Here is a 23,714-nt window from a genome sequence, read left to right as displayed (position 1 = left end):
TTTGTATGTATAAAAGAGGACTTTTTCAATACGTGAGAGAAAAGAGGACAGTACGATCAAAAAGAGGACTGTCCTCTGCAATAGCGGACGATTGGCAACCCTACTTTAATATCCGTCTTTCAAATTGACTTTGACACGCCATTTCGAGCTACACACAAAATTATTTTCGCGTTATTACGCCAACAATGCCGAAATTAAAAGTTTTCCATTAAAAAATTTTAATCGGAAATTTGCCGAAATTTAATGAAAAGGGGGTGGCTATTATTTGTCTTTTCCGTTTTCAGCTGGTCCCGGAAAATGGCTACGGAGGAAAACGGGAACATCGGAGGAGCGATATTAAAGCCGACCTCGAGCAGTAACGAAGATTTGAGCGAGTACACGGACGCGGACGAGAGCATTTCAGCGCCGACGGAATTCCTCGCTGAGGTAAGTAAACAGAAATTCAGCCGTTCATTCAAGATCATTTCCAAAGAAAAACATTAAGACAATTCTAATTTCTAAATAAAAGCTTCTGCTGTAAGATATTTCTACGAATTCTCTATTAATATTTCCTCTATGTGATCTTCAGCCAACCCAAGATTTTCTTTAAAAAGAAACGAAGAAAAACTATTTCATATTTTAGAATATTTAGCATATAATCATGAGCACCCTGCTTTGCTTGGTGCATTTCAGTTGATTTAAAAAAATTCCGACCGCAGCGCTGTATACGACAGAAATCAAAAATTTTCGCTATGTGCTCGTATTTCACGCCATCCCAGTTACAGTTCATGTTGGTCGCTTTGTCTTGAAGACCTTTGTCATAATATTTAAATATTTTAATTTTTTGCTACTCCATTTATTGAAACTATAAAACACTCAGGTACGAGGTTTGTGTGATGTAATGCTGTTTCGGGTAGTAAAAAATAAATGAAAAAGAATCCTAATTAGGCATCGTGTTGTGTTGTTATAATTTCAAATGTTAATAAAATTGCAAGAAATGTTAACGCGTAAAGGAGAGCGTAATTAGGGCCTTGTTGGGTGCAATAACATTCAATAACTCAACTTTCCCGGTTATTCAGCTCTTCCGAAACAACATTTTATAGCTCCATAGTTTCTCAGACCGATTTGATCAAAAACAAAAATGGATTCAAGCAGTTCAACGAAACAAGTGAGTAAACAAAGTGCTCTTTACATAATCAAAAAATTAAATAGACATGTACTATGAGGGGATAAAATATAATTTGCAATATTAATGGAATACCTACATTATTTAATCAACTAGTGATTAAATGTTTTATGAACCTCTTCTAAAATTTTAATGATATACCTTTAAAAAATTTCGATATAGCAGAAATAGCCCCAATTATGGCCCCAATTAAGCCCCACTCGTTAAACCTATGCTCGCTACCTTAGTGGAACTCTTCTAAAAAGTGTTTTTAACTGGAGTAATAAATTATAATACAAGTTAGACCTTCTGAAGATATCAAAATATTTACATTTTATTTATTTTTAGAATTTTTACAAATTATACTTGCTAACAATTTTAGAATAATTATATTACAATAAATGTTTCGTATACTTGCTATTTAAACTTTAAACCCGTGTATTTGTATATATCGATTGTTTACGATATTCTCCGATGGTGGCAGCACCGACGGAGAATGCACCAAGCCTATAGCAGAGTAAGTACAAACCAACTAGGTATAATAAATACTTTTTGAAAAAAATATAGTTTTGAATTGCGGATATTACTTGTATTTTTATAACTTCTAAATTCTAAAAAAAATAAAAAATATTGTTTTATTTATTTATTAATGTTTCTGAAACTATCAAAACATATTTAACAATATCTTAATATTCTGTAAAGTGATAAAAAAAGAAGCGTATACAAAATGTAATAATATACAGGGTATTCCAGTTATAAAAATTATCCCAATCCACTCACACTTTTCTGAGCTACCCTGTAAAAGTTAAAAATAAAATATATATTATAAATATAGTCTGTCCAATGACAAGATCCTTGACAGTGTCTGTTATTTTAACTTAAAAATAGTTTATTTTATTTTACAGAGAAATAAGTTTAATGTGTGTATTAAAGCAGGAAATTAATATATTAAGATTTAGTGGACAAATGATTACTTAAAAATATCTATATAAAACTGATAAAATCCAATCGAGTTATTTTATTTCAAAAAAATAACGGTGTGTGTTAATAGATACAAAACAAATAAGGGGGGTGTGTTAAATAAAACACCACATACAAAAAAATTATAGAAAAGAATATTTCTTACTTTTTTAAAACCGGTACAGAAATCGTTTTATACAGGTTTTTTGATTTGTATATTATCATGAATCTATTTTTCTGTACCGATTGAAACCGGACTTTTAGGGCCGATTGAAACCAGTCTTAGTACCGGTACCGAAACCGGTATACCGGTCTTGAAAAAGACTGTACCGATACCGGAATATTTCAAAAGTACTGGTCCGGTACCGGTATACCGGAAGATCGAGCATGCCTAATCTGGGTCTTTTGTCGTATCCACTATATTATTTTACGGTCTTTCTTACATTTACACGTATCCAGTAGCTGGCGCCAGTTTTCCTGGTTACGCCTTATTACGAATATAAAGACATTTCCGTGCCAATCACTGGCACGGAAAAGTGTTTACAGGTTGCCACTACCATGCAAGTGAAACAGGCGCCAGCAACTGTATACTTGTTAATCAGCCTTTACTACTCGTAACACAATATAATATAGCTAGTGACTAAGTGAAAAGATGTTCCACTATTCTTTATATTTTTAATCTAGTAACGAAAGCACGCCACACAAATTTTGAAGTCTTTCTAGGATTCACTGTAATAACACTCTTTCTCTTCATTTTATTACTTTCTAAATTTAGACAATTTGTGTAAAACAGTTATAAAATAAACAAGCAATGATAAACAATAAGAACAGAAAAGCACAACTCGCGTAATTTAAATTCACACAAAAATTCACATAAATTCTAAATTGTCAAGAGAAAAGTTGTCAGAAACATCAAATAGGAATGTCATTGAGAATGCTCATTAATATTTTCATTATTTTTTCTGTTCCATGATACGCATGTTTTGAAACAAAAAGAACAAATTTCGAACAAAGTCTCGTACTTATCTTTTTTAGAATAGCAGATAATCTTATATATTCAAATCTCAAACAAAATGCTTTGTATGGAGTTCTATCAGTGTAGCCAGATCACGTCGTACAATGCAATATTTAATCACTACATTTTGACTACTGACGTATTCCTTACAGAGTAGAAAAACATGTTTATACCGACTTTTCGTAAACCTAATAACTATTCTGTTCAACGCCCGAACATTAAGGGAATCCCTTGGGCGTTAGATCCAGGATCAGCTTTCTCAATACATATAAATAAAATAAAGTTGTCTGACTATAATTTCAACAAAAGCCATTTCCTTTTTATTTGTTTATTCTTATATTTTACAAATTACTATTATGTATTTCTATTTTTTATCTATAGGATAAAATCTAAAACAACAGATGATATCGTCCTATTGCTGCCAAAAGTCACTAACTAACATTTTCCGAACAACCAAAAATTCAATCACTAACTATATTTTGAAGCGGAGAATTGATTGAAAAAGTCATTAGCTACGATTTCTGGCTATTTATGTTTTATTTTGATACCGAATTGTTACTAACTATAACATATTTATGCAATGCAATTCATCTTTAAACGCGTTTTCTCGGAAGTAACAAAAAGTAAGTTAGTGACTTTTGGCAGCAATGGAACGATATTTTGGTGTAATGATATAATATAATTAATCTTTATTATAGATATATTAAATAGAAACTACTATAATAGAAAAAATACCAGCTCAAACCTAAGGCATCTAACTAAAGGGGAGACACAACACTCCATTCATAAAATACTATTACGTTTTTCGTCGGTTCCTTGTGGATAGAAAGTCTAATTTACTTAAACACAATTTATTTTACACTAAGTAACAAAACAATAGCGATAAAACTACTTAAAGAACTATTTATAACTTATTTACAACTATCTATCTAAAAGGAATTTATTTTGAATTTAGCGCCACAATTGTACGTTTCGACCGAATCTGTTTGTTTCCTGTCCTCCTCAGGCTCCAGGCGTCGGTTTATGTATGAGAGAAACAGACTAGTCAGAAACAGAGTCTAGACTTTATTTTCGTATTTTCTATTTGCGTCTAGCCGCCGTTCTCTGTCTCTCCAGATTTTTCCACTCGTTCTCAAATAGGGACGAGGCATATTAGTCCGGTTAGGCGAGTCCATACCATTTGTTTACAATCATACATACTTTAACTCTTTTATCAGATAAGTTAAAAAGAGTTGAATGTATAAATATGACAACGCTGTTGAGTTGATGCATTTCTATTTTTCGGTCTACAAGTGGCGTGCGGTTTACCTGTCATCAATCGCGTAAAAATGTAATTTTAATTTAAACTTTGATTTATAATCATTATCATCATCATCATTCTCAGTTTATTCAACCATTTCCAATCATGGTGTAGCCTCCCTCACATATTAAGATACTCTTTTTGTAGCTGGGCCCATTGTTGTGTATTGTTGGCTATGCGGGCCCAAGATATCTCTGATAATTTCCTAATATCATGGTTCCATCTCAGGTTTGGTCTTCTAGGTCCAGGTAACTGTTGTCCGTTCCATCTTGCCAGGTGTCCTGCTCATTGCCACTTGAGGGATTTGATTCTGTGGATGACATCTATTACCTGGGTCTTTTGTCGTATACACTCTCATATATATGAGAGTGTATACGACAAAGTATATACTCAACATATGATATGTCATTGTATTCAGAGTGTCATTTCTATCGAATAAAGTACAAAAATACCGACGGTGTCATTTAAAAATCAAAAGTTGTAGTCCTTTCCGATGAAACAGGAAGTGACCAAAAACAATTGAATACGTCAATTGTTATAACGTCAATATGTCATTGTATTCAGAATGTCATTTCTATCGAATAAAGTACAAAAATACCAGGGATGTCGGGATGTCATTTAAAAATCAAAACTTGTAGTCCTTTCCGGTGTAACAGGAAGTGACCAAAAACAATTGAATACGGCAATCAATTCTAATTTATGTCATATACTAACATATCAAATTTTATCTGAAACCGTTTTTTTATGTGAAAAAATAAAAAAGTTATAGGAGTGAGCCACTTTTGAGAGGCACCGTGTATGTTAATTATTATAAATTGACATATAAATTTGTTGAAAAATTAATTCTTAATTTAGAAAAAAGTAAAATGGAAAATATATAATATTGAAGATTATTAATATTAAGATATTCTTTTCTTTTTTGCAGTTCCTCTCAGCGGTGATGTTAAAGGACTACGTAACGGCACTGAAATACTGTAAACTTAGTAAGTATATCGCTATACTCTATATCATAGTTCTACATATTTGATAAACTTACCTTAAGATGGATTCTCGCCTAAGTTTCGCTGACACAATTTGACTGATTCAGTGATACTGAACAAAAATAGAACGTGCAAAAATATTTTTATTCAAAAAGGTCTGTATCTTCCTAGTTTCAGTTGAAGTGAAAACTAGTTCTACTTTTCCTTCATATTGGCTGATCATTAGCGCGCCGGCTGACATGCAATTTTTAGTCGGCCGACTATTTAGTTGCAAAAGTGAAAACAATACATTCGTACGAAGCCAATCGGCCCAGCAATTCCATAAAAATATTTTAGTTACAAATCTGCAACTAAATAGTCGGCCGACTAAAAATTGCTTGTCAGCGCGCGCTTTTTAATGTTTTAATGTATAATTCTAAAGATCATTACAAAAGGGTATAAAGAATAATATTATTAAATAATAATAATATGTATAATCCAATACTAGATTGTAAATAAAATTTACTGCATAACGAAATATTTTTTATAGCATTCGCTTTGTTGTAAAGATGACCGGACCAATTGAATGTATTCAACAATTTAGCAAAAATAGAAAATGCGAACACAAATATAATTTTGAATTAATAATGAATCAGTAAAACTGTTAAGTGATAACCCGCCTTTTGTAGCAGCTTATAAAATCTAGTTTTAGGCATAATATACTAAGAAAGTTTTTGCTTTAATGTGGGAGACAAAGAATCACACTAAGGTCATAATAGAGTTCATGCTACATACATCTACTTGCTACCATCTACATACAGATGTACTATACATATATTCATTTTATATCTAAATTTATAAGGAAATTGTCAACGATCGTCTCTCGATAATCAAAATATTAATTAAAATATTTTTAGTAAGGTGCGTATAGTCTCTACTACGAGAGAGTCAGACAGTGATACTTATTGTCGGTTCCTTTAATTCAGAGGTAAATTGTATTTTCTGTCATTTTTTTATGACGTCTGTTAAATTCTTCCCTGGCTCATTGAACAGATTTGTATGTAATTAACACAATATAATCGAGAAAAAAAACGGCGTCAGCCATAGCTGTAAAATGAAGATCGCTGTCATTTTATATGTAAAATTATATGGGGAATGTAATTTCCAAGCCAACTGAACCTTTTTTTTTTATCATACGGTATTTGTTATTAGCGAATGAGTTTCCACAAAACAAGTTCACTGGGCAAACTTTTTTTTATATGACAATTGCAGGATAATAGAGTTTGTGAATAAAAAGTGCAACAACATATTTATTTAAATTTAATCAGATTAAAAAAAACTGAAAACTGAAAAAAGATAAAAGCTTGAAAGCGAGAATAAGTTAAATTTACGTGCTTGTTTTTTTACATAAAAATCCACTGTGCTAAAAGCCCGCTGAGACAAATTTCATACTGACTCTCCACTTGAATACAAATTTGCCTAACTAATAAAAAATAAATTTATGGCTTTAAGGGGTACATCTTTTCTCGTCGTCAGAAGCTTAGAGTATATTAGTCATAGCTCAAAGGGAATAAAAAATGAAAGATATAATTAAGGAAACCCATTCTATTTGGCATTCAAAATCATAAACATGTTAACAAATATGCATGCCTCTATTCTAATTGTGATTTTTACATCCGTATTTGCTCCCACTAGTCATAGATTATATCAATTCACTATTGATATTATACAGGTTGATCCGAACTGTATTCCGGAAACTTCAGCAGCATATTCTGCAGAATAAGTAAAAAAGTTCGTATAAATGTATGTCCTAAAATGCTTAGTTTCGGAGATACAGGATGTAGAAGTTCCATTTTTATTTAGATTTTTTCAAAATCAAGAAAATTGGTGTCTGGGAGTTTTTTGACATGAGAAATTTGATTTTGATGGCAATATGACTCCTATTAGGAGGGGGCGCCACCTACGTGTGTCTCAACTGTTTTGAAGAGTAGTAACTTTTCGTCCATACCTGTATAAAACTAATGAGTGAAAAAATATACTTGAAATATACTATTTCCGTGACTTTTTCCGTAAAAAATGTTTCTTTGTAAAAATCGCTACGAGCAACCGTCCTCAAGATATTTAGAATGGAAATAGTCAATACATGTCATTATTGACAAAAATAAACACGTCGAGAGTAGAGATGTTATTTTTTGACTACATTTGGGGAATTTTTATTTTTTAAATAATTAGTTATAAATTTTTCTGCGAAAAATGATGATAAACCAGTTTCTGTTGAACTTTTTAGACACAAAAACATTTCAAATTTATGATTTCCGTCTAATAACTATTTAGTCAATATATTTAATTTATGTCAATGATGTCAGGTATTGATAATTTCGATTCCAAATATCTCGAAAACCATTACCCATAGCAATTTTTACCAACAGTCCTTTTTTACGTAAAAAAGTCGTAAATGTATATTTTTTTACTCAGTAGTTTTATAAAGGTATGGAAGAAAAGTTATTAATCTTCAAACCAGTTAAAAAATATGTAGGTGGCGATCTCTACACGTAGGAGTCATATTGAGATCAAAATCAAATTTTTCATGTCAAAAAGCTCTCACAGACACCAATTTTTATCCAAATATTGACGTTACTTCATAAATTATTTGGAACAAATTGAAATAAAAATGAAACTTCTACACCATGTATCTCCGAAACTATTAAACATTTTATGACATACATATACGAACTTTTTTACTTATTTTTATATGCAGAATATGCCGGAATACAGTTCAGACCATCCTGTATTTATGTATCAATACAATCCTCACGAATATAATTGATCGCTTTTTATGTAAAATATTAGTTGCATTCGAAATAAAACTTGCAATATCTGACGGACAATGTCAGTACCATGTCATATCCTTCTCCGTGATTTTTATCCTTGACTATCTACCAGAAGTCTCAAGATGCTTAACACTCCAACACTCCAACACCAGTTCATCAGTTAAACTCCAACAACAAGGTCAAGTTAAACTTCAATCTGAAGATTTGAGCTTGCACAGTTTTATTCTTATTCTGAGATTGACATTTTTAGAATATATTGATAGGATATTTTGTTTCATTATATTATTCATTTAAATTGGTGTGATTTAGTTGCAAAACAGGCAGCGACTTTTTAATTCATAGGCCGCTTGCCGGCGCCCTACGATCAGAACATCTTTATATCAGTCGCCTTCGAAATTAGCTACAATCTGAATTAATTTTAAGATTTACTGCTTCCTGTAGGAGATGCGAGACCTTGTTGTTGGTGAGGAAGCTCTTAGTCAGGTGCTAGGGGGAATCCCCTGTACCACTTTAGCTAAATCTAAGGAGCATCTAACTGGCTGTAGTGTCGTGGCCAGGGAATCGCACCAAGACGTATAACGATGCTAGATGGGACTACCCTGTCCATCATACCAAGCACCCTCTACTGTCTATGATCATGTATCACGGGCAGAGGGTGTGAAGGATCTTGGCTTTTACCGCCAGGACCAAGAGGAGACAACTTTACCAAAAACCTAAATACTATGATGGCGGTCAAGGGGATGGTCGATCAGATCAAAGGGATATGTCAACCCTTATTTATCGTACCTATATTAGAGTATTCTCGTCTCCCTGACTTCTACATGTGGAGCTCTGTAGAATCGGGCCGCCTAACCTAACCATTGCGATGAAGCTGAAGGAAAATCCCCTAACAACACTGGAAACATTAACAGTGCAAATTCCAAGGGACCAACTCCAAAGGAAAATACAAGAGAGGCAGCTGACACTTAGCGAAATCAGCTTCCAAAAGTGGCACACAAGCTACCACCCCCTCTAGCAATCATCAGGAACCTACCTCTAGACTGAATAGGCTACACAAGCTACCGTTTCTTCTACCCGGTCTGGGTCAACTAGGCGGCCTAGACGACCCGCTGAGAGTAGATCTCAGTGGAGCAGGAGTACGGAGGTACTTCCGACTGCTCCACGACGGATTTACTCCAGAGGAAGAAAAAGCGAAAACAAGAAGGTTTGGTTAAAGCGAAAACACTTCTCGAAAAAGGGGAGAGTAGTGGAACTAAGAAACAGCCCGGTTCATCTCCACCAAGGGACAAGAGAGAGTGCAAGAAGCTCTCACCTCAGCTCCGGCAAAGAGAGAGAGAGCCAGGATGGAAAGCCGTCCAACACTGGGGGGGCAAGCAGGGACGTATCACCCACTTTGCCAGAACTCCAATGTTGTTGGAGTTCTGGTTGAACTCCATCGAGTTGGCGAGTTATCAACTCGAAGGAGGAGGGCCATGGTCAGGTCTTCCAAGGAGGCAATATAGAAAGGGGCATATATCCCCTTTTATAGATTCGGGATGGCACCGGTATCACGTCCAAAGAGAGACCAAGTTAAAGGAGTGGAGAAAATGGAGACAGATCCTCCAGCAAACTCACGGGTACCTCAGCCCGAGACAAGCTCCTCGATTGTAAAGGGCACAGAGGGCCAAACCCTAACCGTGGAAGGGTCTATACCTTCGTAGGAGGTATAGATATCTACTTCTAGGAGAAAGAACATCTGTTGTCAGTGGAGGATGGGGAATGCTCTGTCTTCCCTACAACAAGAAAATCCCCATGTATGATGAGTTATAGACTGTATGATGAATTATAACTCAAGAAAGGGGAACACAATAGACTTTTTAGGTCGCGATGATTAAACCCCCTCCCATCCATTCTACATTCTACATTCTACAAGATTTACTGTGGGAACTTATAGAACCTAAGTGTATAGAATTTAATGTAGAACAAAACTATTTGTAGATGATGGCAAGTAGACTTAGCATAAACTTTTTCACTTTAAAGTAGGCTGCTACAAAATATCTAACTGAACATTATATAAATTAATGTATAAACAAGTACTATTAATCAGGAACACGTTCAAATTAAGTTTAATGTAATGTTAAATCAAATACAAATTTGAAATCATCTAATAACAAGTAGAAATATGAATGTTAAAAAGCCATGCTATTAATTTCACAATTTAAACGTTGGCGAACATTTCGAGTTCTCATAAATGTCTAGTATGCACGCGAAAACGCTAAAATTAATTACCGTAGTCCGTCTCTTTGACGCAAAGTATTTCCATTTGAATTGAAAAAGTGATTTTTGTTTTACAGCCGCATTTTATTTCCCTTTTCAGTTCTTCAGTACGAACCCAACAACGCCACAGCCAAGGAGTTTTATCCACTCATTCTGGAGAAACTGAAACAAAGTAAGTATTTCGCAAACTTTTTTTACTCGTTATAAAGTTAATACTTTTGTGTAGGGGGGAATACTCAAGTTGATGCTCAGTGTTGAAAAAACACGCCTGTTTATCAAGGTTAATTATTACCACTATTAATCAAAGAACATATAATGACTTTTAAATTTCTCAGAGAAACTAATAATGTAATTTTGCAAAATAATCTAAATACAGGGTGGGCCAAATTGGACGCCTTTAAAGGAAAACACCCTTTTCTATAGGAGACAAAAACTAATATCGGTGTCTGGAGCTCAATTTTTATCAATAACATGATGGTGAAAAGCCCACACCGATATCTGTTACCGTTTCGGAGTTACGGGGTTACGGTTTCAAAAATGTGCATTTTTAACAAATCGCTATAGAAAATTTTGTATTTTTATGAAAACATTTCCAAAGCACCTTTTTACGTAGGATTTAATGGTTTAAGTATAATATTTTTTAAATTATACTTAATTAAACTTAAAGTGAAGTAAAGATTTGAAGTTAACGTCTCCTTTTTGCTGCCAGGGCTAATCTGGACGGGGCCTACTTTGTTTACGCGGAATCCGAACCGCGGTCCTCGGCCATATCATGGTCAGTGGCCTACCGACTTGACAAGTGACTAAATCGACTCTTACTCACGAGATATCCGATCTCATCCGGCCTCGAACCGGCGTGAATGAGCAGTGTGTGTCAATAGATTTTACAGTTTTGCCTTTTTTTTTGGACAACAGCACGATACAGAGTTTCGAACCGGTCATCCACTAGTATCGCCTTACGTCGCTTAACTTCGGTGTTCTATGGGAACCGGTGTTTCGACGTAGCTGGGCCGTCGCCCTTAATTAAACTTAGAAAAGGGCGTTTCTCTTTAAAAGTGTCCGATTTGACCCACTCTGTACACCAGAAACATAAAATATTCTGATTAAATAAACCATGTAAATTAATACTCTTAGATGATGGACAAACAAGTACTGATTTGTGGGAGTTAAAAGAATAATTAATTATGACTTTCTGATATCAGTCCAGACGGACGTTCCGCTCCATGTGAACGGCACTTACCTCTACACATACAACAAATTATTACGAGAAAGGAACAGATATGTGTAGTGTGTAGAAATAAACAAAGTTAGTGAGAGAGATCGCGAAAAGGTTTCAGTATGGCTGACTAGACTTACAGATGATTAATGATCTTATTTTTTTAGCTTCATACTTAAATACATAGGTACCTACAGTCTGTCCCCTGATTGACTTATTATCCTTTGGACATTTGTACGATTCACGCCGCCGCCGGTCTCTTTGGCTAATTTACTTGTACTCAGCGTACTATCCATGGCAACTTGGCCCAATACGAATACCTCCATAGCTTCATTTACTACAGGATTTTCCCTCTGCCTCTTTTTATTCATAACGGAACCAGTTTCGCAAAATTTTGCTACTAACTCGCAAACAATTTTGCCATAAAGGCGTTTGTCAGGATGGCGTTCATTGAATATCTGCGCAACCCGATTGCCACATTCATTATTTTTAAAATAAAGATCGATTATTTCTACTTTTTCTGCAAGTGAGTACACCATAATAATTGTTAAAAAGTTTAACGATATTTAGAAGAACTTCAACGCATAAGTCACAGAACAGCTATCTAGCAACTACCGCACCTGACCGTTCAACCTTGTGGCAAGTGAAAAAATGTGTAAACATCTAGAAATAATAAGAAAAAACAGCAAATTGGTCGAAGGAATTTACCCTTCTCATTTACTCTGACTTAATAAAAAAGGAAAAACTTTTTTATTATTGACATTTTGAGAAAAATGCATTCTTCATAAAAAATGTTGCTTGTTCTAAAATGGTTTATCTCGTTTATACTTTTCCAAATTTCCATACCGTTTTAGAAATAATTAAAAAAAAATATAAGAAAATGGTTGATTTTTTTCTGTCCTTAAAAATCAAGAGGCCTTTCTATTGCAATATAATTTTGAATTCATTCTTTGATAGATCGTTATTATTATCTATTCTATTAGCTAGTAGTAAATTTAAGTATACAGGGTCGGTCATATCAAAATTTATTTTTTTAACGCAACCCCCTGTATATTATTGCATATTTCAAATTCTTCCTTCAATTTTAAGCAATAATCGTAATACATGTAATGTACCTAAATTCAACCATTTCCCAATTATGAACTTTTGATTTTGAGACGTTAAACTAGAATTTTGTAATTTCCAGACTTAATAACTCGGAAACGGTTGTTTCGGGACATTGTGTGTATCTCGATTTTTGCTTAGAACTGAAGGAAGAATGAAATATACAATAACATACATAATATACCATTTAAAAAAATGAACCTTTGATGTGCCACGACTTTATGACCGACCCTCTATACTTAAATTTATTACTCGCTAACAGATATTTAAAAACCCTATATAACTTTAATATTTAATTTTTTGGGGTTTTGATTTAACAATCGCAATCAATCAGATTGAATCAAATTGACCGTTCCTATACATATCAGCGACCCTGTATACGTGTTCAGTAAAAGTCGGAAATTCAGTAAATGTTAACAATCACTAGGAAATACTAATTACGCATTAGACCAGTCCAGTAAATGGTGTATTTTCATGAAAGTCGACATTTACTAGTAATTGTTAGCAGTCGCTAGTGAAAGTAAAAGGGAGCGCTTTTTGATGGAAGTTGGAAAAAATAAAAGTTTTACGTACATTGAATCGTCTTCATATTTAAGCTGACCCACTCCTCTTAAAATTTCAAGAACACGATAACAAAACACAAACGCTAAAATTAAAATATTTACCTTTGTACTTCACCACAAAAAGCATCTAGCGTCTATCCGCTACCGGGACTATCAATCGGGGGACTATCAATCGACATGAAGTTGCTGACGGAAGTCAAAGACGGCTGGGGAGTGACAATCGATGATACTTTTGGCGAGGTCAAGCCTTAGGCTGACAACATAGTGGCGCGACGAGGAGAGCGGCGAGCAAGCAGCGCGATATCGAGCCTCGAGGTGCTAATACATAGTAAAGCGATCTGCTCGCCGCTCTACCACAGCTTAAGTAAAAACCAGCTCGGACAGTGTAGCGTGCCGCTTTGATCTTTTTACGCTCGGATTTGCGATTCGAAAGAGGGGGAACACTGGAGCGGCGAGCTCTCTCGCCAAAACCAATAGCCGCGTAAGCGCCAGTCAGCCCAGAGATGTATTCAAAAAAATTTTACACGTGACGTAAAAAATTATTCGACTGGTGCTAGAACATAATTTAGATACACGTTTTTTAAATTGTTGACTTTAAATAAATATGCATTCTCAAAGAAAAACATTTAAAAAACAAATTAGTTAATTTATTTCTAGAAATAACAGCAAAATGAAATAGGTACATTGATTACTTATAGTTATTTACGAATGTTTCTAAATTAGGAGCTTTCGGTTTTTGTTTGCTACATTTAAGTTCTTATTAATATTCTTTAAGGTATAATAACTAACTTTTGCGTATAATTTTAACAAAAAATACATTATAGGAAAATTTTAATTGATGGTTGAATTTAATTGTCTGAAATAATTTAAGGAATTTACATAATATATTTTCATTTAAGGAAAGTTCTTCAAAATTGTTCTGAAAAATTTTATAAAAAAACTTTTTTAAAAACAAGTTTTTATTTAAATACACTAAAAAGAATAAAATAAACTTTTTCTTTAAAACTTTTATTATGAACTTATAACGTCATTACACAATTTTAATATTATATAAAAGCTTGTCGCGAGATTTGAGTGTACAGTTGCACTCATAAAAATCTGGTACGACAACTTTATCTTGTAATTCCTGGTCTAGTGGTCTATCATAACACAAACTTTGAAAATGAGACAGGGTAGACACAGGTTTTAGTTAATTTAGTTGTTTATCGATGTAGAGAAATCTCGCGACAAGCTTTTATATATCTAATATTAAAATTGTGTAATGACGTTCTAAGTTCATAATAAAAGTTTTAAAGAAAAGAGTTTATTTTATTCTTTTAGTGTATTTAAATAAAAGCTTGTTTTTAAAAAAGGTTTTTTTATAAAATTTATTTTCTACTTTTTAGTTATGCTGGTTTCTCAGTGCCACACACTTAAACTCAATTTTTTTCTTAAATAACTTTCTATGGGTATCCTAATAATATGTATATCGATTTTCATTAAAAAAGGAGAACTTAAAAAAAACGACAGCTGTCAAATTTGACAGTTCAAATGTGAGACAAATAAAATGAAAACCGACTATGGGGTAGGGGGCATCCAATATATCGATTTTTATCAAAATCGGACAAATTTGAAATTATTTGACAGCTGTCACATTTGACAGCTCAAAATTTTTTTCTTTCATTTTAGCCCACGGCCATCATCGATTTTTATCAAAATCGGACAACTTTGAAATTTTTTTGACAACTGTCAAATTTGACAGCTCAACATTTTTTTTTCATTTTCGCCCATGGCCGTCCTATATATCAATTTTTATCAAAATCGGACAACTTTGAAATTTTTTTGACAGCTGTCAAATTTGACAGCTCAAATTTTTTTTCTTTCATTTTAGCCCATGGCCATCCTATATATCAATTTTTATGAAAATCGGTTGACTTTGAAATTTTGACATGTCATTAAACTGTCATTTTTTCAAGATGGCCGCCCATATATTTTTTTTCATATGTATATACCCACAATATACCTATACAGGTTGTTAAATTGTTCATTACTCGCGGCAAGAGTTTTATGCAGCTGTCAAAAATTCGGGTCATGCCTTGCAAAAAAATGTATTGTCATCGGGACTGAACCTACATGCCAAATTTCAATCTCCTACAATAAAAGGAAGTGGTTTTAATTTAGCTTACAAGATTTGCCCCGAACAAACATACATACATACATAGATAGTTACATACAAAGCAAGTTAAATAAAAGCTTATAAAAATAGCCTCCAATGAGGAAACTAAATAAAAAAATGGTCACTTGGCATTAGCAAGCCTCCAAATAAGTAGTCTTCATCGTTTTGAAAAGCTCTAAAGTGTGAATATACTTTTGAATTGAACATTAATTTTGAATTGAATTGAAAATTAAACAGACTATATTTTGAATTATTTCCATAATTATTTGTGCAACCAGCAGCCGCACATCCCGGAAAACTTTTTCCCATTCCATCAATAAAAATAAAATTGAAATAAAAGCACAAATACCTATGGTTAAATATAAGAAAAAAATCGAATTAAAATCTTCCGTAATACGGCCCTACGCGCCACCGGTGGAGGCTATGCATCGACTGAATGAGGCTGACTGTTGGTCGCTTAATTCAATTAGCGCATCGTCGGAGTGGGGCGTTTTAAATTCGATCGTGGGAAAAATTGGCGAGTGTCAAAGCTATGTTATTCTGTAAGCTGTGGCTCTACTCTGATTTAGCACCTCGAGGCTCGATCGACGCGATATCGCGATACTTGCTCGCCGCTCTCCTCGTCGTCCACTATGTTTTCAGCCTTAGACGTCATTTACTTCGCTCGTATTCTTTTGTATTATTTAATTGTGCTTACTACCAGCTGGCATTAAGAAGGTGGTAATTTATTTTTATATTGCGTAAAAATAATTTTTAAATGATATTTTAAAATTTAAAATGTATTTTTTTTGGGAATAGATTTGTAAAAGACGTCTAGAGCTAGCCAAAATTATTATCGATTCTCATTCTCTAGCTATCTTTGACGTTTTTTTTTCGTTCCTACGGTACTTCTAAACATGTATTAGCACAGAGTTCACAATTACTCTGTTTTGATACATGTATGTCACGTATGTACTACAGACATTTGTGACGGAGATATGCTGTTCGATGACACAATATCTTTCCAAACTTAAACAACTTGCATAAAAGCAGTTATCAATTAAAGAGACATATTAGTAGAAAATAAACACAAATAACTCTCACAATGTTTAATGTATGAATATATAGCATTTGACTCCTTTCTTTGTAATTTTTTTATTCGTTGATTTGAAACGGTGAAAATTTGTTATAGCCGAATAAGCATTACTAGAAGCCTTACTATAATTTACTCATTACTCAAATATACTGTTCATTTGTTCTTTTCCGATTCATTTTTTGTGTACGGATATCTCGTTGAATTAAAAGGGCGGAGTTTCTGTGAAGTGCTAATATGCTTTAGGCACTAAATCTGAAAATAGAAAAACAAATCAAACCAAAGCTGCGCTTAAAATACTGCCATTTTACGAATAGTTTGCTTACAAAGTATAGAAAGCTTTAGAGAGAGTAATTTAAATTGAAACTACCAGAAAACCGATTTGGACAAATTGAAATAACTAGTAAATCCAAATACGTTTAAATATAGTATACGACGGCCTCCCCATAAGAGCAATGAGAGGATTTACGTTCCAGTATTAAAGGACAGAAAATCGAGTCGAATGGTTTCAAGACATAAGTTCATCCTTGTTTAGTTAAACCTCCTACAACACAAGGATAGACTTATGTAGAAAATGCATTGAAATTCTATAGCCATCCTTCAATATCGGGACAGGAATTTAAGCGGTACCCTCCGTATATATTATTTTAAACGTATTTGAGTAAATCCAAATAATAAAATATCTTAATTTATAAAGTTACCGTCAATGTACAGGGTCAATATACAGAGTCTTAAATAAATATTTTTAGGGCTTTTCAAATAAGTCCAAAATAAATGAGTTATTCAAGTTTGAAAATTAAAAAAAAATATTTATTAAAAAAAATGGGAGCTATCGGATTTTTTCTTTATTTACATCCCTTTTTCATTGTCGAGAGATATTAAGAAATTATAGTCTGGAAAAATTGCGGCAAACAGGCAGTTCTAAAAAGTTTTCTAAAATATAGAGGAAAATTTAAAAGAAAATACACGATTTTCAATATCTTTTTTGCAAAAAAAAACTTATAGCACCACCCCTAAAATATTTGCACCAATTTAAGACTCACCCTGTATAATAATTAATAGTAACTTTGATAATGAAAATAATATTTTGATAAAATAATTGATTATGATTAACTGATTGGTTACAACAACACGGAGTGTGGACGCAACGAAAGGCACAAAAGTGGTCGATATTAATTTAATATATCGATGTTTAAAATTTGTAATATAAATTAAGTAATTGTAGCTTCAGTCTTGTAATAATTAAATGAAGTGATTTTATTGTATGTTTAAATTAAGAGCCCGTAGAATCCGTAGCAATATTTTAAAATAAGTATATCGGTAACCTACAAAATTCACATTTGTCCATTTGTGTCTAAATTAGATCCTAAAAAAAATAATAAAAAAGTTGTTAACTTAATCACACCTTGTTAACTTAATCACACCTTTCCTATGTAAAGAAATTTTTGGAATTTTGCGCCACGACATTTGTATCATAAGAGATAATTATGTCAAAATGATTCGATATCATTTTTTCATTCGCTATGATATTTATGGCACACCCTATGAATAGTGTTTACATTATACCGATTATACGTTTTAATTAAAGGTGACAAATTGTGATTAAAAACAATGAAACGACATTAATGACTGACTGAATATTTCAATAATTAGTTTCTCTCCTTTGGGAAATTAGTTAGGTCTTGCAATCATGGATAATAATGTATAATGGAATATCTTAATACCCATTTTATATAACAATACTTCTGAATGTAGTATATACCGGGTGCGCCTCAAAAGTGACTCACCCCCTATAACTTTTTTATTTTTTCAGATAAAAAAACGAGATTTCGTATGGTAGTATATGACATAAATTTGGAATGATTTTGACGTATTCAATTGTTTTCGATCACTTCCTGTTTCATCGGAAATGACTACAACTTTTGATTTTTAAATGGCACCCTCGGTAATGTGTTTATGTGTGTTTTACTTTATTCGATAGAAAATAACACTCTGAATAGAATGACATATCATATGTTAATTTTTGACATTTTTGCCTAAAACAAAATTGATTTTTAAATTTCAATCTAGAGTGCCATGGCTGCGTTATAAACACTAATTTTTAATCAAGGAGCATTGGAAAAATAGATTTGATCTTCTGTTTTTCGTGACTTGTCCTGGCCAGTTAAAAGATGCCCAAAGCGTATTTTTAATCATATCTCAATTTTTTCAAATGGAACAAGGGTGGCTCATTAGCTTATTTGGAAAAAGCATTTTTTTACGAATAATTTGGTACCACACACTTGGTATTTCGAGTCAATTGTCGTTATAAACCGCATGTTACAATTTTAAATAAACTATATGCGAAAATGTCAAATGTTGGCATATATTCAGAGATATGTCATTCTATTCAGAGTGTCATTTTCTACCGAATAAAGTAGAAATATACCGATGGTGCCATGTAAAAATCAAAAGTTGTCGTCATTTCCGGTGAAACAGGAAGTGACCAAAAACAATTGAATACGTCAATCAATCCTAATTTATGTCATATACTAACATACCAAATCTCGTATTTTTATCTGAAAAAATAAAAAAGTTATAGGGGTGAGCCACTTTTGAGACGTACCCGGTATACTACATACAGAATACTACGGGATACTTTAGTAGCATTTCAAGTTAACGTCTCCTTTTTGCTGTTGAGGCTAATCTGGACAGGGCCTACTTTGTTTACGCGGAATCCGAACCGCTGTCTTTAGCCATATCATGGTCAATGGCCTACCGACTTGGCGAGTGTCTAAATCGACTCTTACTCACGAGATTTCCGATCTCATCCGGCCTCGAACCGGCGTGAATGAGCAGTGCGTCAAAAGATTTTACACTCTTGCCATGGAGCAAAAAATAATCGTGTTGAATAATAGATACTCATTTGGAACTTTTTTTAGATTAATCATAATTTTTCTAGAAAAAATTATGAAATGAAACTGTTTCTGTTGAACCTGAACAAAACTATTTCAAATTTATGATGTCAGGCTAATAACTATCTAGTCATCAGGTTCCCTTTTTGTCAACGATGACATGTATTGATTATTTCGATTCCAAATATCTCGAGAACCATTGAACCAAGATATCTTTTTGACGTAAAAAACGACGGAAATTAATATTTTTTTACTCAGTAGTTTTATACAGGTGCGGACAAAAAGTTATTTCTCTTCAAATCAATTAAAAAACATGTAGGTGGCGTCTCCTCCAAATAGAAGTCATATTGACATCGAAATCAAATTTCTCATATCAAAAAAACTCCCAGACACCAATTTTCATCTAAATATCGCTGTTAGTTCTACCCTGTATCTCCGAAACGAAGCATTTTACGACATGAATTTAAACCAACTTTTTTACTTATTTTTATCTGCAGAATATGCTGCTGAATTTTTCTGAATACTAATAGACCCCCTTGTAGATTAAGCACCATTATAATTAATACGAATTTATATCTCCTAATACGGCACTAATTGTACACACCTAATGGTATATAGATATATGGACAATTACAGTCTTAGATTAATAAATAGTCGCAAATGAAGCCATTAATGACAATCTGACTGTGTATAAATGCGAATGTTACACAATGAATTGGTTCTTTAACTCAATGAGACCGAAATCTCGTCCAACCGTTTAAACTTGTGATTAGTGAAATTGAGTTGATCTAAATTTAAATTGATTTCAGTTGGAACCTTCTCAGCTTGGGTATATCGTGCTTCTCAGCATAGATACATTCATTAAATCACTCTCTCGCTCATATAGGCAATGAACTGCCAGGAGCTGCAATTAGCAAATTAATGTTTATTATTATATTATCAAACATTAATTCACCTAAAATAAATTGAGATCAAATATAATTTTATAGAAATGGACTGTCCAATAACTTAAATTACAATTAATTAAGGAAACTAAAAGAATTTTGGACTTCCATTGTCTTTATTTATTTTGCTTACAGAACGTTTCGGTCAGAAGTATCACTGACCGTTATGAAGTGTGAACTAATCTAAATCCAAAAACTACTGAGCTTACCCAGTGAGTAAAGTTTTGTTACATTTAGGAAACGCATCTGCGTTTTATTGCTTCTTATCAGGCAAAAGAAGGGCCTGGCAACGTAACAACGAATTAAAGGAATAAAATGCTCACTGGGTATACATATAGGGTGGTGACAATTTCGATGCTCAACATTGGCATTTCATTCAGAAACTACGAGAGATACGAATTCGATTAAATAGGACAAAAGTTGCGTAATGAGATATTTGACAAACACCTAAAAAACCGGTATATTGATTGGTTTCGCATTTATGTCAAAAAAATTGAAATAATACGTTTATTTTAAATGACAATATCTCCAGAACTATTTTATCTATTGCAACGTAAGTTGGTAGTTTTATATTTTTGACCTAGGCCAATTAAATGCCGTTTTCAAAAAAATTTCTAAGCCTTCTAGATTTCGCACAACAACAGTCAAATTTTTGTTTTCTTATGGCCGCCATTTTGAAATTTTATACTATAAGATACAGCAAATGATAATCTATACGGGGGTATCTATAATTTTTATTCATTTTTATGTAAAATCACTAAAAAATAGATTTTTTAAAAATTCGCTCAAAAGATCAAGTCTGCCTTGGAAATCCAATTGACACTTTATATGACAGCAAGTTAATTTATGTTTACTCTATTAAGTGTCAAATCTGGACACAAAAATTTATAGTATATTCACAATATGTTCACAAGTGAGGAAACACGATATACAGAGAAGACCAGGCTACTAGTAACATAGCAAGTTGCCGGACGAATTTACGTTTACCCGTTTTGCGTTCGTACTCGAGATTCACTGCCGGCTAGTCGGCTGGTCAGACAGTACCATAGGGCAGTACGCAGTTGCAGTTGCGCTTGGACGGATCGGTCGTGGCAGACTAGGAATACGACGCGAGGAGTGCCGAGTACTTATTATTTTCATTTTAAGTGTTTACCTTCACTTAAGGTAACATTTAAAATGAAAATACTTAAATATTGATTATTTGAGTGTGTTTACAAGCCAAAACTAAAAATAAATAAATTCTCTAAACCCAAAAAAAACTAAAATGTTACTCTAAATAAAAAAAAAGTTATAACAAGTGTTCAAAAAGACCATCTTCTTGTGCTAGACAGAAGCCTAGGCGGTCGTAAAATCCCCGTCTGACGTATTAGGGCTAATAGTTTGGAAAGCCTCTCGTATTTTTACATGAAGCTCATCCAGATTATTAGCCCTATTATGACCATACACTTTAGATTTTACATAACCCCACAAAAATAAATCATTGGGAGAAAGATCTGGTGATATAGCGGGCCACAAAATAGTTCCATATCCACTAATTAAACGGTTGGGAAAAGTATTGTTCAAATATTCTTGAACAATACGGGCATTGTGGGCAGGACAACCACTTCAGCAATTTGATTACTTGAAAACGTGGGATTTTGATCCGCGGTAGCACAAATGAACACTTGCTTTAACTCCTGTTCTTCATTAATCAACACATCAGGCTTTTTGTGTTTTTATGGGAACACGCACCCGCATGTGTTTCAAAATTACTCTTGATACAGTAGGTAAAGATGGAATTGGCCTGTTTACAAAAGTTTGTGGAAAAATTGTTTGTATATCCCGATAAGACCTATTTTGGAAATACCATTTTACAATTTGAATTTTCTCACGAACTTCGTAAACATCCATTATTTTACTTAAAAAATAAATTTTACACGAGAACTGTCGCGAGAATCTGTGTATTCGTTTTGGCTATTAAAACACGAATAAATACAAATTCTGAAACATTCTTATCACATATCTACCTATTTTTATTTTATCGCATTTTTTCGCCTGCTTTTTATCCGCCGGACGGGTATACGCTAATTCGTCCGGTTCTGCCTATGTTACTACTACGGTGGTCCGGTCTGTATATATGATGTTTACTTAAAAACTAATCGAAATTCTGATATGGCAAGCGCAAGTTATAGAACATTGTATCCTGAAAGGACACAGCCTCATCGTACTATTTTCGCAAGGATTTCAAGAAATTTAGCAGTTGCAGCTTTAAAAAACAAGAGGGCAATATTTTAAGACTTAATGGCATGTGCCAGCTCAGACTGAAATAAATCGGGAAACTTCTAGCGGTAAAATAAGTTGCGAGTGAAGTGATTCTTATGAAGGGAAAATTATCAAAAAAAAAACATAAATATCACAACTTCAAAACTTAAATGTGTACCAAATTTACATTTTATTTTCATACTGATGATTACGAGAGAAGATTAAAATTTTGCAAATGGTTTCGGGAAAGTGTTCAAGAGCCCCCTTTTTCTAGAAAAATATTATGGACGGATGAATCTTTATTTACAAATTCTGATACATTTAACAGAAAAAAATTCGCATAATAATGCAAAAAAATCCTCATTTAATTAGAGAAACCAAACCACAAATAAGATATTCTTTGAACGTCTGGGTTGGCATACTTGACAATAAAATATTAGATTCTGTATTGACCTGTATTGAACTCTACTATACAATTTTTGTGCGTCCAGTTTTGACACTCAATAGAATAAACAAAAAATAACTTGCTCACATATATAAAGTGTCAATTGGATTTCCAAAGCAGAATCAAAATTTTTAAAAAACGAATTTTTAAAAAATCTTGTTTTTAATGAATTTACATAATAATGAATAAAAATTTGATACCACCGTATAGATTTTTTTCGCTCTAATAGTATAAAAATTCAAAATGGCGGCCATAAGAAAACAAAAACTTGACCGTTGTGCGAAATCTAGAAGACTTAGAAATTTTTTGAAAACGGCATTTAATTGGCCGAGGTTAAAAATATAAAACCACCAACTTACGTTGCAATAGATACAATAGTTCTGAAGATATTGTCAGTTAAAATAAACGTATTATTTTAATTATTTTCGCATAAATCCGAAACTAATTAAGATACCGGGGTTTTCTTCATAAATGTTTGTCAAACTTCTATATAATTACGCAACTTTTGTCCCATTTAACAGAATTCGTATCTTTCGTAGTTTTTGAGATGCCAATGTTGAGCATCAAAATTGTCACCACCCTGTATACTACAGCCGAGCATTCACCTGTAAAAAA

At 33.2% G+C, this 23,714-nt stretch overlaps 1 protein-coding gene across 1 annotated transcript in view; it reads left to right on the top strand.

Annotated features, from left to right (window-relative positions):
• The first annotated feature begins 130 nt into the window (after positions 1 to 130).
• LOC115876957 overlaps positions 131 to 23,714 on the top strand; it is a 54,600-nt gene continuing 31,016 nt past the window's right edge. The window contains exons 1-3 of the mRNA XM_030893002.1: positions 131 to 426; positions 5,345 to 5,402; positions 10,566 to 10,637. Of these exons, the coding sequence (XP_030748862.1) occupies positions 244 to 426; positions 5,345 to 5,402; positions 10,566 to 10,637 (313 nt within the window). The 5' untranslated portion in view covers positions 131 to 243. The remainder of the gene's footprint in view (positions 427 to 5,344; positions 5,403 to 10,565; positions 10,638 to 23,714) is intronic.

The sequence above is a fragment of the Sitophilus oryzae genome, unplaced genomic scaffold (assembly GCF_002938485.1).
Source record: "Sitophilus oryzae breed Bouriz unplaced genomic scaffold, Soryzae_2.0 scaffold_1441_pilon_pilon, whole genome shotgun sequence".
NCBI classification, from domain to species: Eukaryota; Metazoa; Arthropoda; class Insecta; order Coleoptera; family Curculionidae; genus Sitophilus; species Sitophilus oryzae.
Note: the sequence above shows the minus strand (reverse complement) of the source record. Positions and strands in the feature narration are given on the sequence as shown.